Source organism: Capra hircus, chromosome 14, assembly GCF_001704415.2.
Source record: "Capra hircus breed San Clemente chromosome 14, ASM170441v1, whole genome shotgun sequence".
In the NCBI taxonomy this organism is placed as follows: domain Eukaryota; kingdom Metazoa; phylum Chordata; class Mammalia; order Artiodactyla; family Bovidae; genus Capra; species Capra hircus.
The window spans coordinates 6,058,985-6,076,355 of NC_030821.1; the positions used below are offsets into that span (position 1 = coordinate 6,058,985).

Here is a 17,371-nt window from a genome sequence, read left to right on the forward strand (position 1 = left end):
GACAGCTAAAAATAATATTTCGTTTCTTTTGTTATAAAGAAGAAAGATGATTACTTGGAGCATTTAGAAGGAAATGATCTACAAAGGAAACATTTATACTTAGAAACTATTTTAAAAGGTACAAAGTTTTAGAAGTGCTTTTAGGAAATGTGACTGATAAATATTTCATATATATATAATATAGTGTGCAATCATTTCACAGTTGTATTTTGTAACAGACTTATATCAGTAGATGGTTTGATTCCAAGAGAAAAAAGTCATTCACTTAAATTTACATGAGCACTTTCTAATATCACTAATAATATTGAACATTTTGTCTTTTCTTCCTGTAGGTTGAATTTGAATGTATAAATGAAAAAAAGAGGCAAAAGAAGAAAAGCTACAAGAATTCAGGGGTTATCAGTGTGAAGCAGTGTGAGGTCGGTTGCTCGACAGCTTATAGTGTAATGAGATCACATTTTAAGTCCTTCTGTGAATATAGTATCTATCACACAAGCACTTTGAACAGTTGAAAATTACATGAGCATCTGGGCCCCTTTAGAGAAGAAAATAGGAAATAGTAGAGAAATCTTTCAAGTAACTTTGCTTCCAAGGTTTGACAGCTCTCTAACAAAGGGCAAATTAAAGTTTTCCATTATCTTAGGAAATACCGGGCTCCATTGGTGTTTTTCTGGTGCATCAGTGGAAATGACTTAACTCAGTGCATCAGTCCTGGTTATGATTTCAAGATGAGATGTTATGAGTGAAGGGGAAAAATCCAAGAGATTTCTTAAATGAGTGGGAGTTTTTGCTTTTGTTTTTAAACGTATTAAAGTCTCAACATATTAAACTCATTACTAGTTTCTGAAAACCAGTGCATTTCATCTTTGGCTATTGATATTCTAATCTTAACATGCTATAGTTATATTGAATCTTACAGATTCATGACATGTAGGGGTAGGTTGCTTTAAATTCAAATGTAGGGGTGGGTTCTATGTATTTATATCTTGTGCTGTTCGGTTTATAAATGATTAAAAATGAATGCCAGGGAGCTCTTTGCTTCTCTTAAAAAAGTAGGAAAGTTTTAATTTTGTTTACTATTTATTTCTAGATTACAGTGGAATGTACATTCCTCGACTATATCATGGGAGGCTGCCAGCTGAATTTTACTGTGAGTAACACGCTGGATTTTTCACAGTAGACTGTAGTATGTGGCTTTTTCCTTCTATTTTACAGTGTTCTTTCTTTTACTGCCAAACTGACTTTGTGATGAAATGTACACAATCTGTTGAATATGGTCTCTGCAGAGAGTTTGTCTAGGTTCATCCAGAAGCTTTTGGCCTTGTCGATAATACTTTTTCCACCTGCAAAAAAGCATGTATGTATCAATCAGTGATTATCCTGCAGTAATTTAATTAACAAAAAACATTAATCAAACATACCAAAAAGTCCGCTATGTCTAAAGTCATAGATATAATAATCTATGATTTAAGACATCTAGAAAATTAGGAATAGCAGGTTGCTTCAGGCTGAGGCTGTAATTGTTTAATTGTCATGAAAATACCTGTTGGCTCACGGCCTTGTTGGCAAATCCGAGCAGCGGGCTCAGGGATGAATGTTTCTGTGTCAGCAGTCAGTGTGTGTTTCCTGGGCATCAAGAGAGGATGCCCCTGCCTTCCCCTTAGTAAGGACCGCAATTGTTATTTGGCAGGTGGGAGTGGACTTCACTGGCTCCAATGGTGATCCGCGTTCTCCCAACTCCCTTCACTACATCAGCCCCAATGGTGTGAATGAGTATTTGACTGCAATCTGGTCTGTGGGGCTGGTCATTCAAGACTACGATGCGTGAGTACGACTCCAGTGCACATCACCCCAGAAATGGCAGTGTCTGTGCCTTCTGCTGGTCCTCTGATGTAGTTGATGGGATAACGGTGCTGGGGAGAAGTAACTTTCTCCTTAAAATTTCTCGTCTTATCTTTTCTATTTTTCCCTTTGTGAACAGTCAGTGTTTACCTTTGACCTCTAATCTCTGACTGTGATTAGTTATAACGTATTATGTGTAGAGTCCTTCTCTAACAGCTGACTGTTGGCAAGGCTTTTGTTCCTTTGATCTGATTTTCTTGGGGCTTTCTCATTAGGGATAAGTTATTTCTGTGGTTGAAGTCCAGAAGACACATTTTGTAAACACTCATAGACACTAATTTTTAATATGTCTATTTTCTAGGCAGTTGTTGTCAAATTAGTTTCTTAATGGTGATTTTCAACAAGCGCTACAGGATAACTTGATATAATTGCTATGAAATATTTTGAATTGATTCTCAATGGATAGATTTTGAATAGATTAGAGTAGGTCCTTCTGAAGGTGTACTAAACAATAGAAAAAATCCACATTATTAATTTTTTGTTCTGTATCTGTTAGGGTACAGTATACATTTTCACTTGTTTTTGTCTATCATTTTATGATAAAAGTCCAACATATTGATGGAGTTTTTCATTACTCTATTATGCCATTTAGATGAAATTCTTAGACAAACAAATTTAAGGCAAGGGTAGCAGTTCCAATACCAGCCTAATAGAATTTAAGACAAAACTCATTAAATGCAATTAAAAAATTACTTTATAGATACTTTGTTATATAATCCAAAATGAAAATATAAGCATGGATATGGTTAGTAATAGAGTATCAATGTATTTCAATCAAAAATGGCTAGAAATATGATAAAAGTTTCAAAGAAACACAGTTGTAATGGGACTTAGATTAAAAAAGTAGTAAATTTACAGGGTTACTTTTTCAGAGTGCTTCCTGGAAGTTAAAAGAAAAAGTTAACTAAAAAAAGCTTACCACATGAAAATTTAAAAACTCTTACATAGTTCTTAGATCAAAGAGGAAATCAAAGTGTAAAAGCAGACGGTCTAGAAATAAAGGGTGTTGAGAAGACTATACATGGTCTCCAGCAACTTAGTTCCCCAGCCCACAGCAGTGAAAGCATCAAGTCCTAAATGCTGGACCGCCAGGGAACTCCTTTTCTTTCATTTTTTTCAAGCATCTCCAGGGACTTGAACCTAGGCCCTCCAGTTAAAAGTCTGATTACTCTACCAACTGAGGTACCCAGGCAGTACCCAGGCATCTTTATAAAGGAAGATTTCTGACACTTTTATTTTTAAAACAGAATTGAATATAAATGGACTAGCTTTTCAACAAAGTAAAATTCAAGGACAGAAAGAAAAATACACATACAGTAATAGTAGGAGATTCCATATACATGTTAGCTGCTATATGTCAAGGAAAATTTTAAATCCTTTCTATATGATATTCATCTAATCCTCATGCTTGGTTCTGAGATAGGTGGTATCATCATCTTCATTTTACGGATGAGAAGCCTGAGGCAGGAAGGCTAAAGTCACGTGTCCAGGGTCCCTCAGCGGGTAACGGCAGACACAGAACCGCACCTGGGCTGTCTGGCTCCGGAGACTTGTCCTCACCGCTCTGCTTGCTGTGCTCTGCTTCCTCCAAACACACAAAGTGATGACTTACATGCACCAAGTTAATAAATTAAATGACAAGATGATTCTTTGCAAGTTCAACAAAATTTAAGAGAATCTTTGGTGATACTGATCCCCAAGAAAAAGAGAAAACGTGTAGAATATTAGTAATGAGACAGAGATCATAAGCATAAATTCAGAAGAAAAATCATTAAACATTGTATGTTAATGTTTGGTAAAATGTTATACTATTTCAGTGAAAAAATCTAGGTTGAAGGATGATTCTTTTAGAAAGCTACAAATTACCAAACTTGGCTCAAAGAGGCAGAGAACCTCGTCAGACCAGGAACTGGTCAAAGAGCTCTTCTCACAAAGGCACCAGCCAAGACAGCTTCATACATAAATGAGAAATGAATTCAAACCTGAGAGAATCAAGGGAAAAATGTTAGAAAGTAGTGAAAATTCAAAAGGTGGTGACATACAACATAAAATAAAAAATCAGCAATTTTTCATGAACCAGCAAAAACCAATTGAAGAAACTATAGTGAATAAAAGATCACAGTTCATAACACAATAAAAAATGAGAATAAATTTAGGCAAAGGTCTAGGATATTTAGTGAGAGAAAACTACAGAATTATACCCAGGGGCAAAGAAGGAAAGATACGTCACGATTCTAAATAGGCAGATGTCACAATGATGAAAATATAATGTTTCTCTCTGGATTAGTCAGTTTTAATCAAAATTCCAATGGAACCTTGACAAAATGATTCTTATAATTTTCTAGAGGGTAAAATGACTCAGAATAGCCAAGTTTTTCAGGGGGAAAAAAAAGGGAAATTTGTGCTTGCAGATATTAAAACTTGATATGTGTATATATATATATATATATATATATATATATATATATATGACTTATTTCCCTAGTGGTTCAAATGGTAAAGAATCTGCCCACAATATGGGAGACCCAGGTTTGACCCCTGAGTCAGGAAGATCCCCTGGAGAAGGGTATGGCACCCCACTCTAGTACTCTTGCCTGGAAAATTCCATGGACGGAGGAGCCTGGTAGGCTCCAGTCCATGGGGTTGCAGAGAGCTGGACATGACTGAGCGACTTCTCTTTCACTTTTACTTACCTACTCCATAGCTATTCACTCTAGTACTCTTGCCTGGAGAATTCCATGGACAGCGGAGCCTGGCACTACAGTCCATGGGGTCACAGAGTCAGACGTGATTGAGTGACTAACACTTTCACTTTGGGCTTCTCTGGTGGCTCAGCTGTAAAGAATCCGCCTGCAATGCGGGAGATGTGGGTTCCATCCCTGGGTGGGGAGATCCCCTGGAGGGAGGGCGTGGCAACCCAATCCAGTATTCTGGCCTGGAGAATCCCATGGACAGAGGAGCCTGGCACTACAGTCCATGGGGTTGCAAAGAGTCAGACACGACTGAGCGACTAAGCACAGCACAGCAACACTATAAATGTTTCGTGTGTACAATATGAAGTAGACATTAAGAGTATGGGACTACTACATGACCAGCAGAAACACAGACCCAAGAATGTCTGTGAATTTAAGTATATGATAGAGATGGCATTTTGAGGGAAAGGGGTTGTAACAACTGTCAAACTTAACATGAACTGGATTTGAATCCCTGACTTGTGCTTGTATATGTTAGGATACTTGTACAGACTATGGACAGAACTGCTGAAATAGATACCCCAGCACTCCGTGATTTTGACAAAATAGAGATTTGTATCTCGTTCCTCTTGCATGTCTAGAGATAAGCAATTCAGGGCGGAGAGGGCCGTGATGCCCCAGAGCGTCCGCCCTGGGTCCGAGTTCTCGTCCTCTCCAGCCAGTGGGAGGAGGACAAAGGGACTGAGGAGGCGTGTGCTTTCCCCGAGGGTGCGATTCAGAAGTGGCTGCAAACCCCTCCTCTCACACATCCGGCCAGAACCTCGCCCCTGACCACTGCCAGCCCAGAGAGGCTGGGGTCGGGCGAATGTCACCAGGGGCCCAGGGGATCCAGGGCTAAAGGGGGAGAGGTGGAACCTGGTGGATCCTCGTGAGCAGTTTCTGCTTCACGTGCCATTCCCGATGAATTACACGTTTAATATCAAGATCAAGGCTTGGAAGTTCTGAGAGAACATATATGTGAATTGTCTATAATATTGCAGTGAGGACAGCCTTTAAGCAAGACCGAGAAGGCAACACTCATGGAAGAAGTTTTGGGTGTTCACAGTCATTAACGTTAATAACTAGGAAAGGGAAGCTCTTTTAAAGTTAAAGGCAGACTGTCAACTGGGAAAAAACATTGTGCCATCAGTGACACAGGCTCCATCCTCAGCACAAAAAGAACCATTGAGAATTAATATAAAAAGGAATCCCGCTAGAAGAAATGGTAGTATCATCATTACAGGGTTCTGCTAGGGCAAGCCGCTGGTGTCTGTCTGTTGGGGTAGAATCTCCATACAGTGGAACGCCTGGCAGCCACTCTCATGATGTTGTATATTCTGTCCAAATTATCTCTAAACCCTTGGGCCAAATATTCATACATTTTGCTGCAGAAATGGAGAGTTTTATGATGTATAGCATTTGTACCATATTTCTGTGGCCAAACGTATGATATCTTATTCATATTAAGTGGTATAAATACAGGCTAAAAATAACCTCTTGTCAGTTGAGGTCATGTTTTGCTGCCAAATGAGTATTTTTTGTAGACAAATGAAAAACTTGTGCTTTCTAAAGCTTTATTAATTTATTTACATATTTATTTAGTGAAATGATAAATGATACATAAGTAGAGGTGGGTTAAGTGTTAGTTACTCAGTTGTGTCCGACTCTTTGCCACCCCATCGACAGTAGCCCGCCAGGCTCCTCTGTCCATGGAATTTTCCAGGCAAGAGTACTGGAGTGGATCACCATTTCCTCCTCTAGAGGATCTTCCCAACCCAGTGATGGAACCCAGGTCTCCTGCATTGCAGGCAGATTCTTTACTGTCTGAGTCATAAAGTCCGTATTAATAAATACATATAGAAAGACTTTAAATTCCTTCAATGCACAGAAAAATGTCTAGAATGAGAGCTTCCAAATATTAACATTAGTTCTAGCCTTTGTTTTATTTTTATATTTTTCTAAGATTTTGGATATTTTAAAAGTAAGCTCATGTTGTCTTATTATGAGTAAAGATACAAATGACCTTTTGCTTTTTTCAAATTTTCATTTTAGTGATAAGATGTTTCCAGCTTTTGGCTTTGGAGCACAGGTCCCACCTCAGTGGCAGGTAGGAGGAACTCTCATTGTGAAGGTTTGCCTCCTAGCAAAGCAAAACAAGCCTCATCAGTCCTTCTTTCATCTTTTGACAGGTTTCTCATGAATTTCCAATAAACTTTAATCCATCCAATCCCTACTGTAATGGTAAGTTAAAAATCAACATGAATTTTTAAACTGAAAGCCTTGCTCAGTCTTTGTCAGTTGTTTGTTCTCTATGATTGAAAGCTACTCAGATTTCCTTTCTAGGTTTCTTTTTGTGACATATTGAATTTCCTATCATGTAAAGTAGAATTTTACACCAAGTTGGTGGTTAATGTGGTAAGAAGGCAAATCAGTATGATAATGATGAAGACTGCAGGCTAAATTCTTCTACCTCTAGAGGTCTAATAGAACAAAAGATTTCTCAGTCTTGATGGTAGGTCAATAAGAGTAATCATTTTATATTCAGATATAAGTTGATTTAAAAATAAATCTTCAATAAAATGAATCATTTAATATGCAGGTGTTTTCCTCAGATTAACAGTTAACTTTCTATGAAGAAAGTGTCCAGCATCTAATTACTTGTTACACAGGTTCTGTAAGGAGGTGGAGGTAGGCTAAAGAAACACAGAATTAAGCTCCAGGAGTAGCTTTCCTTTGTGTAGAAAACAGGTACAAATATTGCTGTCATTCCACTTTTCTGTTTATCCCTCAAATATCCCAGTGCCTCTTCCTTTTCAGTATATTGCTGCTGCTGCTGCTAAGTCGCTTCAGTCATGTCTGACTCTGTGCGACCCCATAGATGGCAGCCAACCAGGCTCCTCCATCCCTGGGATTTTCCAGGCAAGACTACTGGAGTTGGTTGTCATTTCTTTCTCCATTTTACCATATTGAGCAATGCCAAATCTCCCACAAAATTAAGATAAAACTGAACAGTTTGGAGGAGGGAAAGAGGTAGGGGCAGAGGCATAAAAGTGTAGACCCTATGCTAATTTTCTGCAAAGGGTCCTTTAACCGTTGCAAGATACATAGATTTCTAATAGAAGAGGATGTCCTTCCCTCCTCTTCTTAAATGATATTCATAAAGTAGAAGAGCATGAATATTTTGTTGGGAGTGGTTTGTATTAGGATTTTCTCCTTTTTTGCAAAACTCTTTTCTCATACTAATTCAGTGTCCCTTTATGCACGTTCAGCAGCTGTGGTTGTGACCTTTCATATCCCTAGCCATATGAAACTGGGGATATTTTTCTTTTTTTTTGGATTTGGCAATGATTTATTGGATATGATACCAAAAGCACAGGCAACAAAAGAAAAAATAGATACATTAGACTAATTAAAATTTAAAACTTCTGTAAATCAAAGGACACTGTCAAAAGAGTGCAAAGTCAGCCCATAGAATGGGCATCGGCACTTCATACCCACAATAAATAGCCATTCTTTCTTTTTTTTTTTTTTTAGTAATTTTTTCTTTTTAAAAAATGTGCTTCATGCTTATGATGAAATTGGAACAGTTTTTAGAATTTGTTGTAATTAGATTTTATGTTTTGCAAGTAAATATGGATGACAGATCATGGGATGATTCGTTTTAGAAGTTCATCCGCTCTGAGTAAAAAGAGCCCGTCTGTGGCCTGTCACGAAGTGCAGCTTTTCTGCTTTCGGTTTAGTCTGGACAAAAGAAAGAATCGTTTTGGTTTCAGACAAAGGAAATGTCACACAGAAAACAATACAACTTTATTTTAAGACAAGGAAGTTTAATCCCCTTCTCTTACTTAGTCACTGAATTTAGTTGCCCATAAAAAAACATGTCTCAGTTGTTCCTTTAATGCAATGGAAAGATACTAGCATAATTCAGTTTTAGTTGAGGAACTGAAGGCTGTTGATATTTATGAAAACATTTAATAGCTTCGTATACCTTATTGAAAAGCAAGCTAGATGATGGAAATGGAAGAAAATATTACTGTTGCTTTGGTTATGGGTTCAATTTTTCTATAGCATATATCATTACAGAAAGATCCTGCTGCTGGCTTATGTTAATATTATTTTTGTTACTACTGGACTGACTGACCACTAGTTACAGCCTCACCTTATGCATATAAAATCATCTCTATGTATGAATTAGTTACATTTTCAAAGGTAGTTCATAAGACCACTTATTCTTAAATTCAAAGTGCCTAAGGAGTTTATTGGCTCTCAAATTCTAAGTGGAGAGAGTTGATCTTGTTAAGCCTTTAAACCAAACATAGACGCTGCTCCTCTTTATTAATCTATGTTCTATGGGAAATTTTAGAAACAGGACACTTGTTTTGGTTGATGTTAAAAAGTCTTTTAAGATTTTCTTGATACTCTCAGCAAAGGACTGTGGGGGAGTTTCTGTAGGCTTTCTAGGCCCTTACCTACCTCCCAGACACTCTGTTGTGTATTAAGGGCAGATTGCTCAGCAGTGCCTTAATCAGGGATGCTGTTCAGCTCTTGATAAGCTGTGCTGCAGGAATCAACAGTCTCCAAGTCTCAGTAATTTGTAATGACAGTGATCTGTCTCGCTCACTTGACAAATCACTCGACTCTTGGCTAGACCGCTGCACTCCCCTGTTCCTTCTCCTTCTGGGCCTCAGGCAGTCTGGAATACACTGTTCCCATAGCGGGCGGGGTGAGGGGGGGGGAGTCGGGGGTGGGGGGTGGGGGGGGGGAAGCAAGAGAGCTGGCAAAAACCGGCAGCGATTCTTGAAACATCTGCTTAGACTTGGCTGTCGTGTCTGTTCACTTGCATTGGGTGAAGCTACGTCGCAGGCCTAAGCTGCAGCCCACAAACACACGCTCGTGTTTCTGCAGCAAAATGTGATAAACAACCCGGAAGTGAATACTTGCAATTAGTACAGTCTACTATACCATGCTTAATCTGTAAGTTATCGAATAAACCCTTGGCTAGAATTGGCATTAAGTTTATAGCTATCTGACATTTTTTTAGAACCTCTGGTCATATATGCAGAGGTTCCCATTTTTATCAGTTACTATTTCTTAACTTGGCCTCAGTGGTATTTTGCAGCATCTTTTGCATGGTTCTTTTTCCATCAGAGTCTCATTCTCAAAACATATCAAAATTAAACAGTGTAACAACCCTACTGAAGACTAATGAATAATTTGGCTGAGGTGAAAGCAAATGCCTTCTACTGGGGGAGAGTAAAGTTTATAGGTTTTTCTGTGTGTGATGGAGCATCGCTATGGAGCTTTGTAATATATACCTTAGAGAGCTCCTAAATATGGAACTTTTGACTCTTTAAAGCACTGTATGTTAGTATATAAATTAAACCAGCCACTATGGTGAATAATAGACAAATAAATTGTGCTTGAGAATTTTTAATCCTGCTTTTTTTTTAAAATCTAGGAGTCCAAGGCATTATAGAGGCATATCGGGCCTGCCTTCCTCAGATAAGACTCTATGGACCGACTAATTTTTCTCCAATCATAAATCACGTGGCCAGGTTTGCTGCTGCAGCCACACAGCAACGGACAGCTTCTGTGAGTGTGCTGTTGCCAGGGGGCAGGGAGGACGTGGGCTGGTAGTTGCTCCCAGTGCCATCTTCCTGTTTATTTGGTCTGTCGAGAGGCAAACACAGGGCATGAAGCAATGATGTGTCCTCCTTGGGTTGGGAGTAACATCTGTTAAATTGGTGAGCATTAAAAACAAGAGAACAGCAAAACAACCTTTATACTTAATGAGTTTGTTCTCTATCTTTTGAAATAATTTTCCTGGGTAGGTTCTGAAAAAAAAATTTTTTTTGAGTAGATTTAGCAAGTTAAGGCTTGAGGAAACTTACCACTTCAGTTGCTGTTGCAAAATGCCTGTTCGACCCTGGAGAACGAACCTCATTCAGCTTCAGTATCTTCAGAAATAAGGCAGGGATAACTGCCTCATACAGTTATTGAAAGAGTGTGAGGAGATAAACCATAAACACTCAGCACATAATAGCTACTATTATAATTCTTCTTTCCATTCCAGACGTAAATGACCCAAAAGATGGAGTCACAACTTTATGTCACATTTTATCACTCTCTAAAATGATTTAGCAGAGATGGAAGGATTGAGAGAGAGATTCCCCTCTGCCCCTCCCTGAACCATATCCATTTATTCAAAAGTGTATTTTAGCTTGATAAACAATTCTACTTCCATATTTGATCTTTTAAGAATGTAGTTGTTGCCAGTCGCTCCCTTGACAGGTACTTTGACATATGCAATCCTCCAGTTCAATCAAAATGTTTCTGTGCTAGCTTTCATCTTGCTTCTGTGCATTTTTGCCAACCTTCTTCTGTGGTCTGTTGCACCTTTAATTAACCTACAGTTTTTTTATTGTTAATTTCCTTGTCATCAGAGAATCTTACAAGATTTCATATAGATGGTATCCTGGGTAGAGACTGACAAGGAAAATGAGCGACGAAATGACTCATCAGGCGGGAGATGTCATTAACGGTTGCTTTTATTCTTGGGGAGCTCAGCTTGCTCAGCGGACATTATTGTCTTTTTTTGGCAGCAATATTTTGTGCTCTTGATCATTACCGATGGCGTGATCACAGACCTCAATGAGACCAGACAGGCGATTGTTAACGCTGCCAAGCTGCCTATGTCCATCATCATTGTTGGGGTTGGAGGCGCGGACTTTGGCGCCATGGAGTTCCTAGATGGTGATGGCGGAAGCCTCCGCTCCCCAACCGGCGAAGTAGCCGTCAGGGATATTGTCCAGTTTGTGCCTTTCAGGCAGTTCCAGAACGTGAGTACCACGCCTCCCTGCCCCTCACGTGGTCCAAGGCTTTTGAACAGAGACTCTGCCTGTTCATAGCCGGGCAGTTAAGAGTAGATGTCTGGAGTCGCCATGCATATATGCTGAGTTGTGTCTCACTCTTGGCAGCCCCGTGGTCTGCAGCTCACCAGGCTTTTCTGTCCATGAGATTCTTCAGGCAACAAGACTGGAGTGGGTTGCCTTTTCCTCCTCCAGAGGATCTTCCTGACCCAGGGATCAAACCCAGGTCTCCTGCAGATTCTTCAACACTGACCTAGTAGAGTGTGTGAATTTTCCATTTGAAGAACCTTGATTAGATTTGGCTTTTTTTTTTTTTCAGATTGTATTCTTGTGTGCCTCTTATAGTCCTTATGATAAAGTATTTAAAATGATGTTGTTGTGACTGCTGTTTTAAAATATATTTTATCTTTACAAATGTAACAAGAGAAAAACTATGTAAGTATATGATGAATTTACCAAACTAGAAGTTGATTTGATGAAAAACCTCTGAGGAGATTGTTTTACCCAGATTACTCTAGTGTAGCATCTTGTAAAACTGTGGTCCAGAATCATAGCCAGGATATTGACGTTGATACAATCAAGGTCCATCACAGCAGGCTTCCTCATGTAGCCCTTTTACAATCACACCACTTCCCAGCCACCTTCACTCCCTCCTTAACCCCTGGCAACCACCAGTCTGGCTTTATTTCTATGTTTTTGCCATTTCAAGAATGTTATATAAATGAAATCACATAGTATATAACCTCAACATTGGCATTGTTTCACTCAGCTTAATTCTCTTAAGACTCTTTGCAGTTGTTGAATATATTCCTTTTTTATTGCTGAGTAGTACTCTGTGGTATGGGTATACCAGTTTAACCATTCACCCATTAAAGGACATCTTGAGTTGTTTCCAGTCATCATCTGTCAAACACAAAGCTGCTATAAACATTCATGTACAGGTTGTTGTGGGCGCATAAGTTTTTATTTTTCTGGGATAAATACCCATAAGTTCAGTTGCTGAGTTGTATGATTGTTGCATTTTAGTCATTAAAGAAACTTCTAAACTTTTCTGGCATAATTATGTCCTTTCACACGCCCACCAGCCGTGGTGTGCATGGGAATGGATGGAGGGGAACGAGGCGGGTGTGTATGCAGAAGGTGGCAATGTCAGGGATCTTTGTGATAATGAAGCTGTTCTCTATCTTGATTGTGATGGTGGTTATACTGATAGACCCTGATGATAAAATGACATATAACTGTGTACACACAGACTGGTGAAATCTGAATATGACAAAAATATCATATAATGTAAATCGTGTCATTTACATAATTATGTAAAATTACGTCATAGCTTTACATTCCCACCAGCCAGCGTATGAGTGGGAGTGGGTGGAGGGGAATGAGGTGGGTGTATATTAAAAAAGGTGGCAGTGTTAGGGATCTTCGTGATGGTGAAACTGTTCTGTATGTTGATTGTGATGGTGGTTATACAGATATGCTGCTGCTGCTGAGTCGCTTCAGTCGTGTCCGACTCTGTGCGACCCCATAGACGGCAGCCCACCAGGCTCCCCCGTCCCTGGGATTCTCCAGGCAAGAACGCTGGAGTGGGTTGCCATTCCTTTCTCCAGTGCAGGAAAGTGAAAAGTGAAAGTGAAGTCACTCAGTCGTGTCCGACTCTTAGCGACCCCATGGACTGCAGCCCACCAGGTTCCCCCATCCCTGGGATTCTCCAGGCAAGAACACTGGAGTGGGTTGCCATTTCTTTCTCCAGTGCAGGAAAGTGAAAAGTGAAAGTGAAGTCGTGTCCGACTCTTAGCGACCCCACGGACTGCAGCCTACCAGGCTCCTCTGTCCATGGGACTTTCCAGGCAAGAGTACTGGAGTGGGGTCCCTTGCCTTCTCCCTATACAGACATACCCCCATGATAAAGTCACATGTGACTGTATACACATAGGCGCACGCACACACACACACATGAGCACATGTGAAACTGGTGAAATCTGAATAAGCTCTGGGAACCGTTCCAGTTTTGTTATTGTACTGTAGTTATATAAGAGGCTACCTTTGGAGGAAACTGGGTAATGGGTACATGGGACCTCTCTGCACTGTTTGTAATTATTTCAAATTAAGAAGTTAAAAAAAATGACTACCCAGAGAATGAAAGATCCACATTTAAAAGTTGAAAAGCAAAAGAACCAACACCATTAAATGCCAAAATGCAGGCACCAAAAAAGGCTTGTTAAACGTGAGCATACTAAAGCATTCCTGAGTAACGGTTTGTTGTGTTTTTGCGGCCTATTCTCGAGACAAGATACAAGTCTAGAAATTGGAAATTAACTGCTTTTTCCTGGTGGGTGAGGAATTCTTAGTCTTTGATCAAAATCCCAGTTAAAAACTTGGTTGCTAATAAAATTGCTTTGATTTTGTCTGTTCACAGGCTCCAAAAGAAGCACTTGCTCAGAGCGTCTTGGCAGAGGTCCCCCAGCAGGTGGTGGGCTACTTCAACACATACAAACTCCTTCCTCCCAAGAACCCGGCTACGAAATGAGAGGAGCTCCGGTCGTCCGAGCAGAATTCTTTGCGCTGTGTGGAGCAACAGATTTCTCTTCATCCCAAATCGTGAATCTGTCATTTTACACCCTTCTCACAAACCCTACGATTTACGATGCAAACCTAGCTCTATGGAGTATGTCTATTTAAAGCATTCTTTTTATACTTTTTTTGGAGGAAAGTGCTAACTTAGTCTTTGCCCAATCAACTCAGTGATTGCCAGTGATTTACAGTAATTGTGGTGAGGCCGTTTGGATTAGAAACCAGTGTGAGAAAAGGACACGTTCTTGTGGTTGCTTACTTTCATATGATGAAAATGCTATTTTTGAATGTTTGTCAATAGAAAGAATGGGAAATTGTTGGAATGATGCGATTTGCAGGTTGCTGCGCTTTGCTCTAGGCGATGTATGTCTTAGAAGCCGATGTCCACACGAGATGACCAGAGTTTCTTAAATTAGATGATACTGCATTTGTATCTAGAACGATATTTTGTGCTTTTCTGTGGGATAAAACTACCTTCACTTGCGCTTGAGTTTGGCTGCAACTTAGACATGCACAGTTCAAAACAGAATGCATCTTCATAAGACTTCATGAAAGGTCCCAAATTAGAAAGGAAGACACATACATATTCAGTTCTTAAAGCTGTAAAATCAACAAGTAAAAGGAGCTTCCTGTAAGCCATTTTATTTGCCTTCCTAGATCTTTCATTTTCACTATTTAATACTGTAAACATGGTCAGATTTGACCTTTTCATTGATTGTACGTGACACTTGGGATTCTGTATGTGCATTAATGATAGCTTGTCTTAGACTCAGCATTGTTAGATGATTTCAACTGGAGTTTGTTAAAATGGGTAGGACTGGGTTTGTCCAGGAAAACTATAAGGACCAAACATATAAGGGGAAATTCGGAATTCCACTTTCTGTTAGTTAATGAAAGACTTTACTTATTAAAAAAGGCAAGCTTTATATTTTCCTTGCAAAGGTCGCATACATTGATTTCTACATTTATATAGATTCACTTAGATATTTTCTCCTTTTTTTGTTAAAGTGATTTTTTACTCTGATTTTTTAAAACTCATGATAATGGTTATTAATCAAAATCCTATTTTACATTTTAATAACATGCTGCTTCCTAAGCCCAGAATGTATGGTATTAAGTAAAAACCTATTGTAACTTAAAAAAAAAAAAATCCAACTGCTGCATAGGATAGAGTGGACTTTCCATGCTTTTTTTTTTTTTTTTTAGTATTTTTTTTTTCCTGATGTTTACACTTTGGAATATAATCCTTAGCAAACATTACCTTTTCAGAATAGATTAAGGTTTTACTGAGGATCTGTGTGCCAGGTACTATGCATGTCTGTGTGCTGGCGGTCATGAAGTAACATCTGGTTACTGAGGACTGCATGTCGGTCACAGATCCCTAAGTGGATGCATGCTGTGCTGTGCTGACGTGCCTTCCAGGCTTACTGAAAATGCGCCGCTGCGCGGGTCCTTTGTCCCCTGAAATATTTGAAGGAAGCGAGCCCTCAGCCATGAACAGCTTTTGGCTTCTCGGAAGCCGCTCATTGCCCAGGTCAGGCTGAGAGGGCGTCTGCTGACCATCTTGGGTGCCCGCCCCCGGCGAGTGGTTAACACTTTCCCACTCAGCCAGCTGGCCTCTGGATGTGCATTGTTAACCTGAAGGTACTTATTAACTAGTCGTCTGTTACCCTATAGTATGACTCATGAGATGACAAGTCATCTCGATGGCAGTCAGGAGAGGAATAAACTGCTGATTCTTCAGGAGTTTGCAGCCTTTGTGTCTAAGATGTCCTGCTTTCAGTTCTCTTTGTGTGCTGGGGAACAGCATGTCTATTTTGCTTTGGTTTTCAGAATTTTCTTTTTTAAACATACATGGCCTTTAAAAGAAATGATTTGCATGTGATCTTGGTATACTGCAAGACAGAAGTAGAGGTTCTTGTGTGACGCTGGGGCGGGGTCCAGGGCTCACCTGAACCCCATCCTGGCGGCACTGGGGCTGCCTGCACAGGGCACCTGGGGACCGCTGGTCAGAAGCATTCATCGTTTCATCGGCCAAATCAGTGTCCAGTCACCACTGTCATTGATTTGGTCTTCATAATTTTATACTCTGATTTTAACCAGAATTGTTCCCTTTTGAAGATTAATTTTATATTATGCATTTTTTATTGGATTCATCAGTAAGTGCTATTATTCATAAGACCTGTGATTCCAGTAGATTAGGGGAACTGATACCTTTTTGCAGTTTTGAATAAAAGGATATATAATTTCTAAATTATCATTTATAAAATTCTTATAGCTTCAACATTTTGCGTCATCACAGGCTGGTTTAGTATTGTTTTATATTAAAATAGCCCTTTTCCCTTTAGTGCCACCATTCATTCAAGTGCCATTAGTCCTTAAAATGCATTTAAAGAAAAAATAGCCAGGTTGACTTTCACACCTCATACAAACAGATACATCACATAGATATACGAGGGTGACAGTGCCTTGGATGGATGTGATATTTCTCACGTCTGCCTGTACTGAGAGAATAGCAATTAGCATGGTCATGTCACCTTGTGCTTGAAAATGAAAATTTTGAGATCAGAAAAATTTAAAGTCAGATCAGGGATTTACAGCTGTCTACTTCAGTAGTGCCTTAGGCAGCCTTTCCAGAGTAAATTCAGGGCCCCCTTGTTGCCCATGCCTTATTTAACATACTTTGCCTTATTGTGTAAATTTTCTGGAAAATCATCTCCAATAAGATTTCTCCTAGTCTCTTTATATGTGTGGTTGCTAGTCATGGAAGTGACACGTATGGTAAACCAGAAGCTTGGTTGAGATTTCGAGAGACTATTTCTTGGTTTTATGTCATATTTGATAATAAGTGTGTAAGTTACTAATATATGAATTGATGTTAAGTATATCTTCCATTTGGATAAAGTCATTTCTTGATGTGTTACAATAGTACCTTGTTTTTATTTTTGTTCTTTCTTCAAATGATATTGGTCGAAAAGTTAGAAATAAAGTTAGTGCTTTAATCAGCCTGTATTCTGTGTTTTTCTGAATTAAACAGTTTGGGGGGTTTATGCTTTTATGGGATGTAATCACTTAAAGATATTAGATATATTCAAGGTATTTTTCAGGGTACAGTAAGGGAAAGGTTCTCAGCTTAACTAGAGTGCTCACATGAGAATTATGGCACTCATATTTTATTGGTTGTGTTAGGCAGGACAGTATATTCATCTAACTTTTTTTTTAAGTTGCTTCTATCATGTTGCAGTCATGGGGTAAGGTCTTGGGGGAACAGTGGTGACCTTGGTAGCCAAAGTT

General features: G+C 39.3%; 1 protein-coding gene across 1 annotated transcript in view; it reads left to right on the forward strand.

Annotated features, from left to right (window-relative positions):
• Window positions 1-17,083, forward strand: part of CPNE3 (copine 3) — a 48,345-nt gene extending 31,262 nt beyond the window's left edge. Inside the window, exons 9-16 of the mRNA XM_018058184.1 lie at window positions 333-419; window positions 1,091-1,150; window positions 1,691-1,824; window positions 6,687-6,741; window positions 6,824-6,875; window positions 10,093-10,226; window positions 11,237-11,473; window positions 13,923-17,083. Coding sequence (XP_017913673.1) covers window positions 333-419; window positions 1,091-1,150; window positions 1,691-1,824; window positions 6,687-6,741; window positions 6,824-6,875; window positions 10,093-10,226; window positions 11,237-11,473; window positions 13,923-14,033 — 870 coding nt within the window. The 3' untranslated portion in view covers window positions 14,034-17,083. The remainder of the gene's footprint in view (window positions 1-332; window positions 420-1,090; window positions 1,151-1,690; window positions 1,825-6,686; window positions 6,742-6,823; window positions 6,876-10,092; window positions 10,227-11,236; window positions 11,474-13,922) is intronic.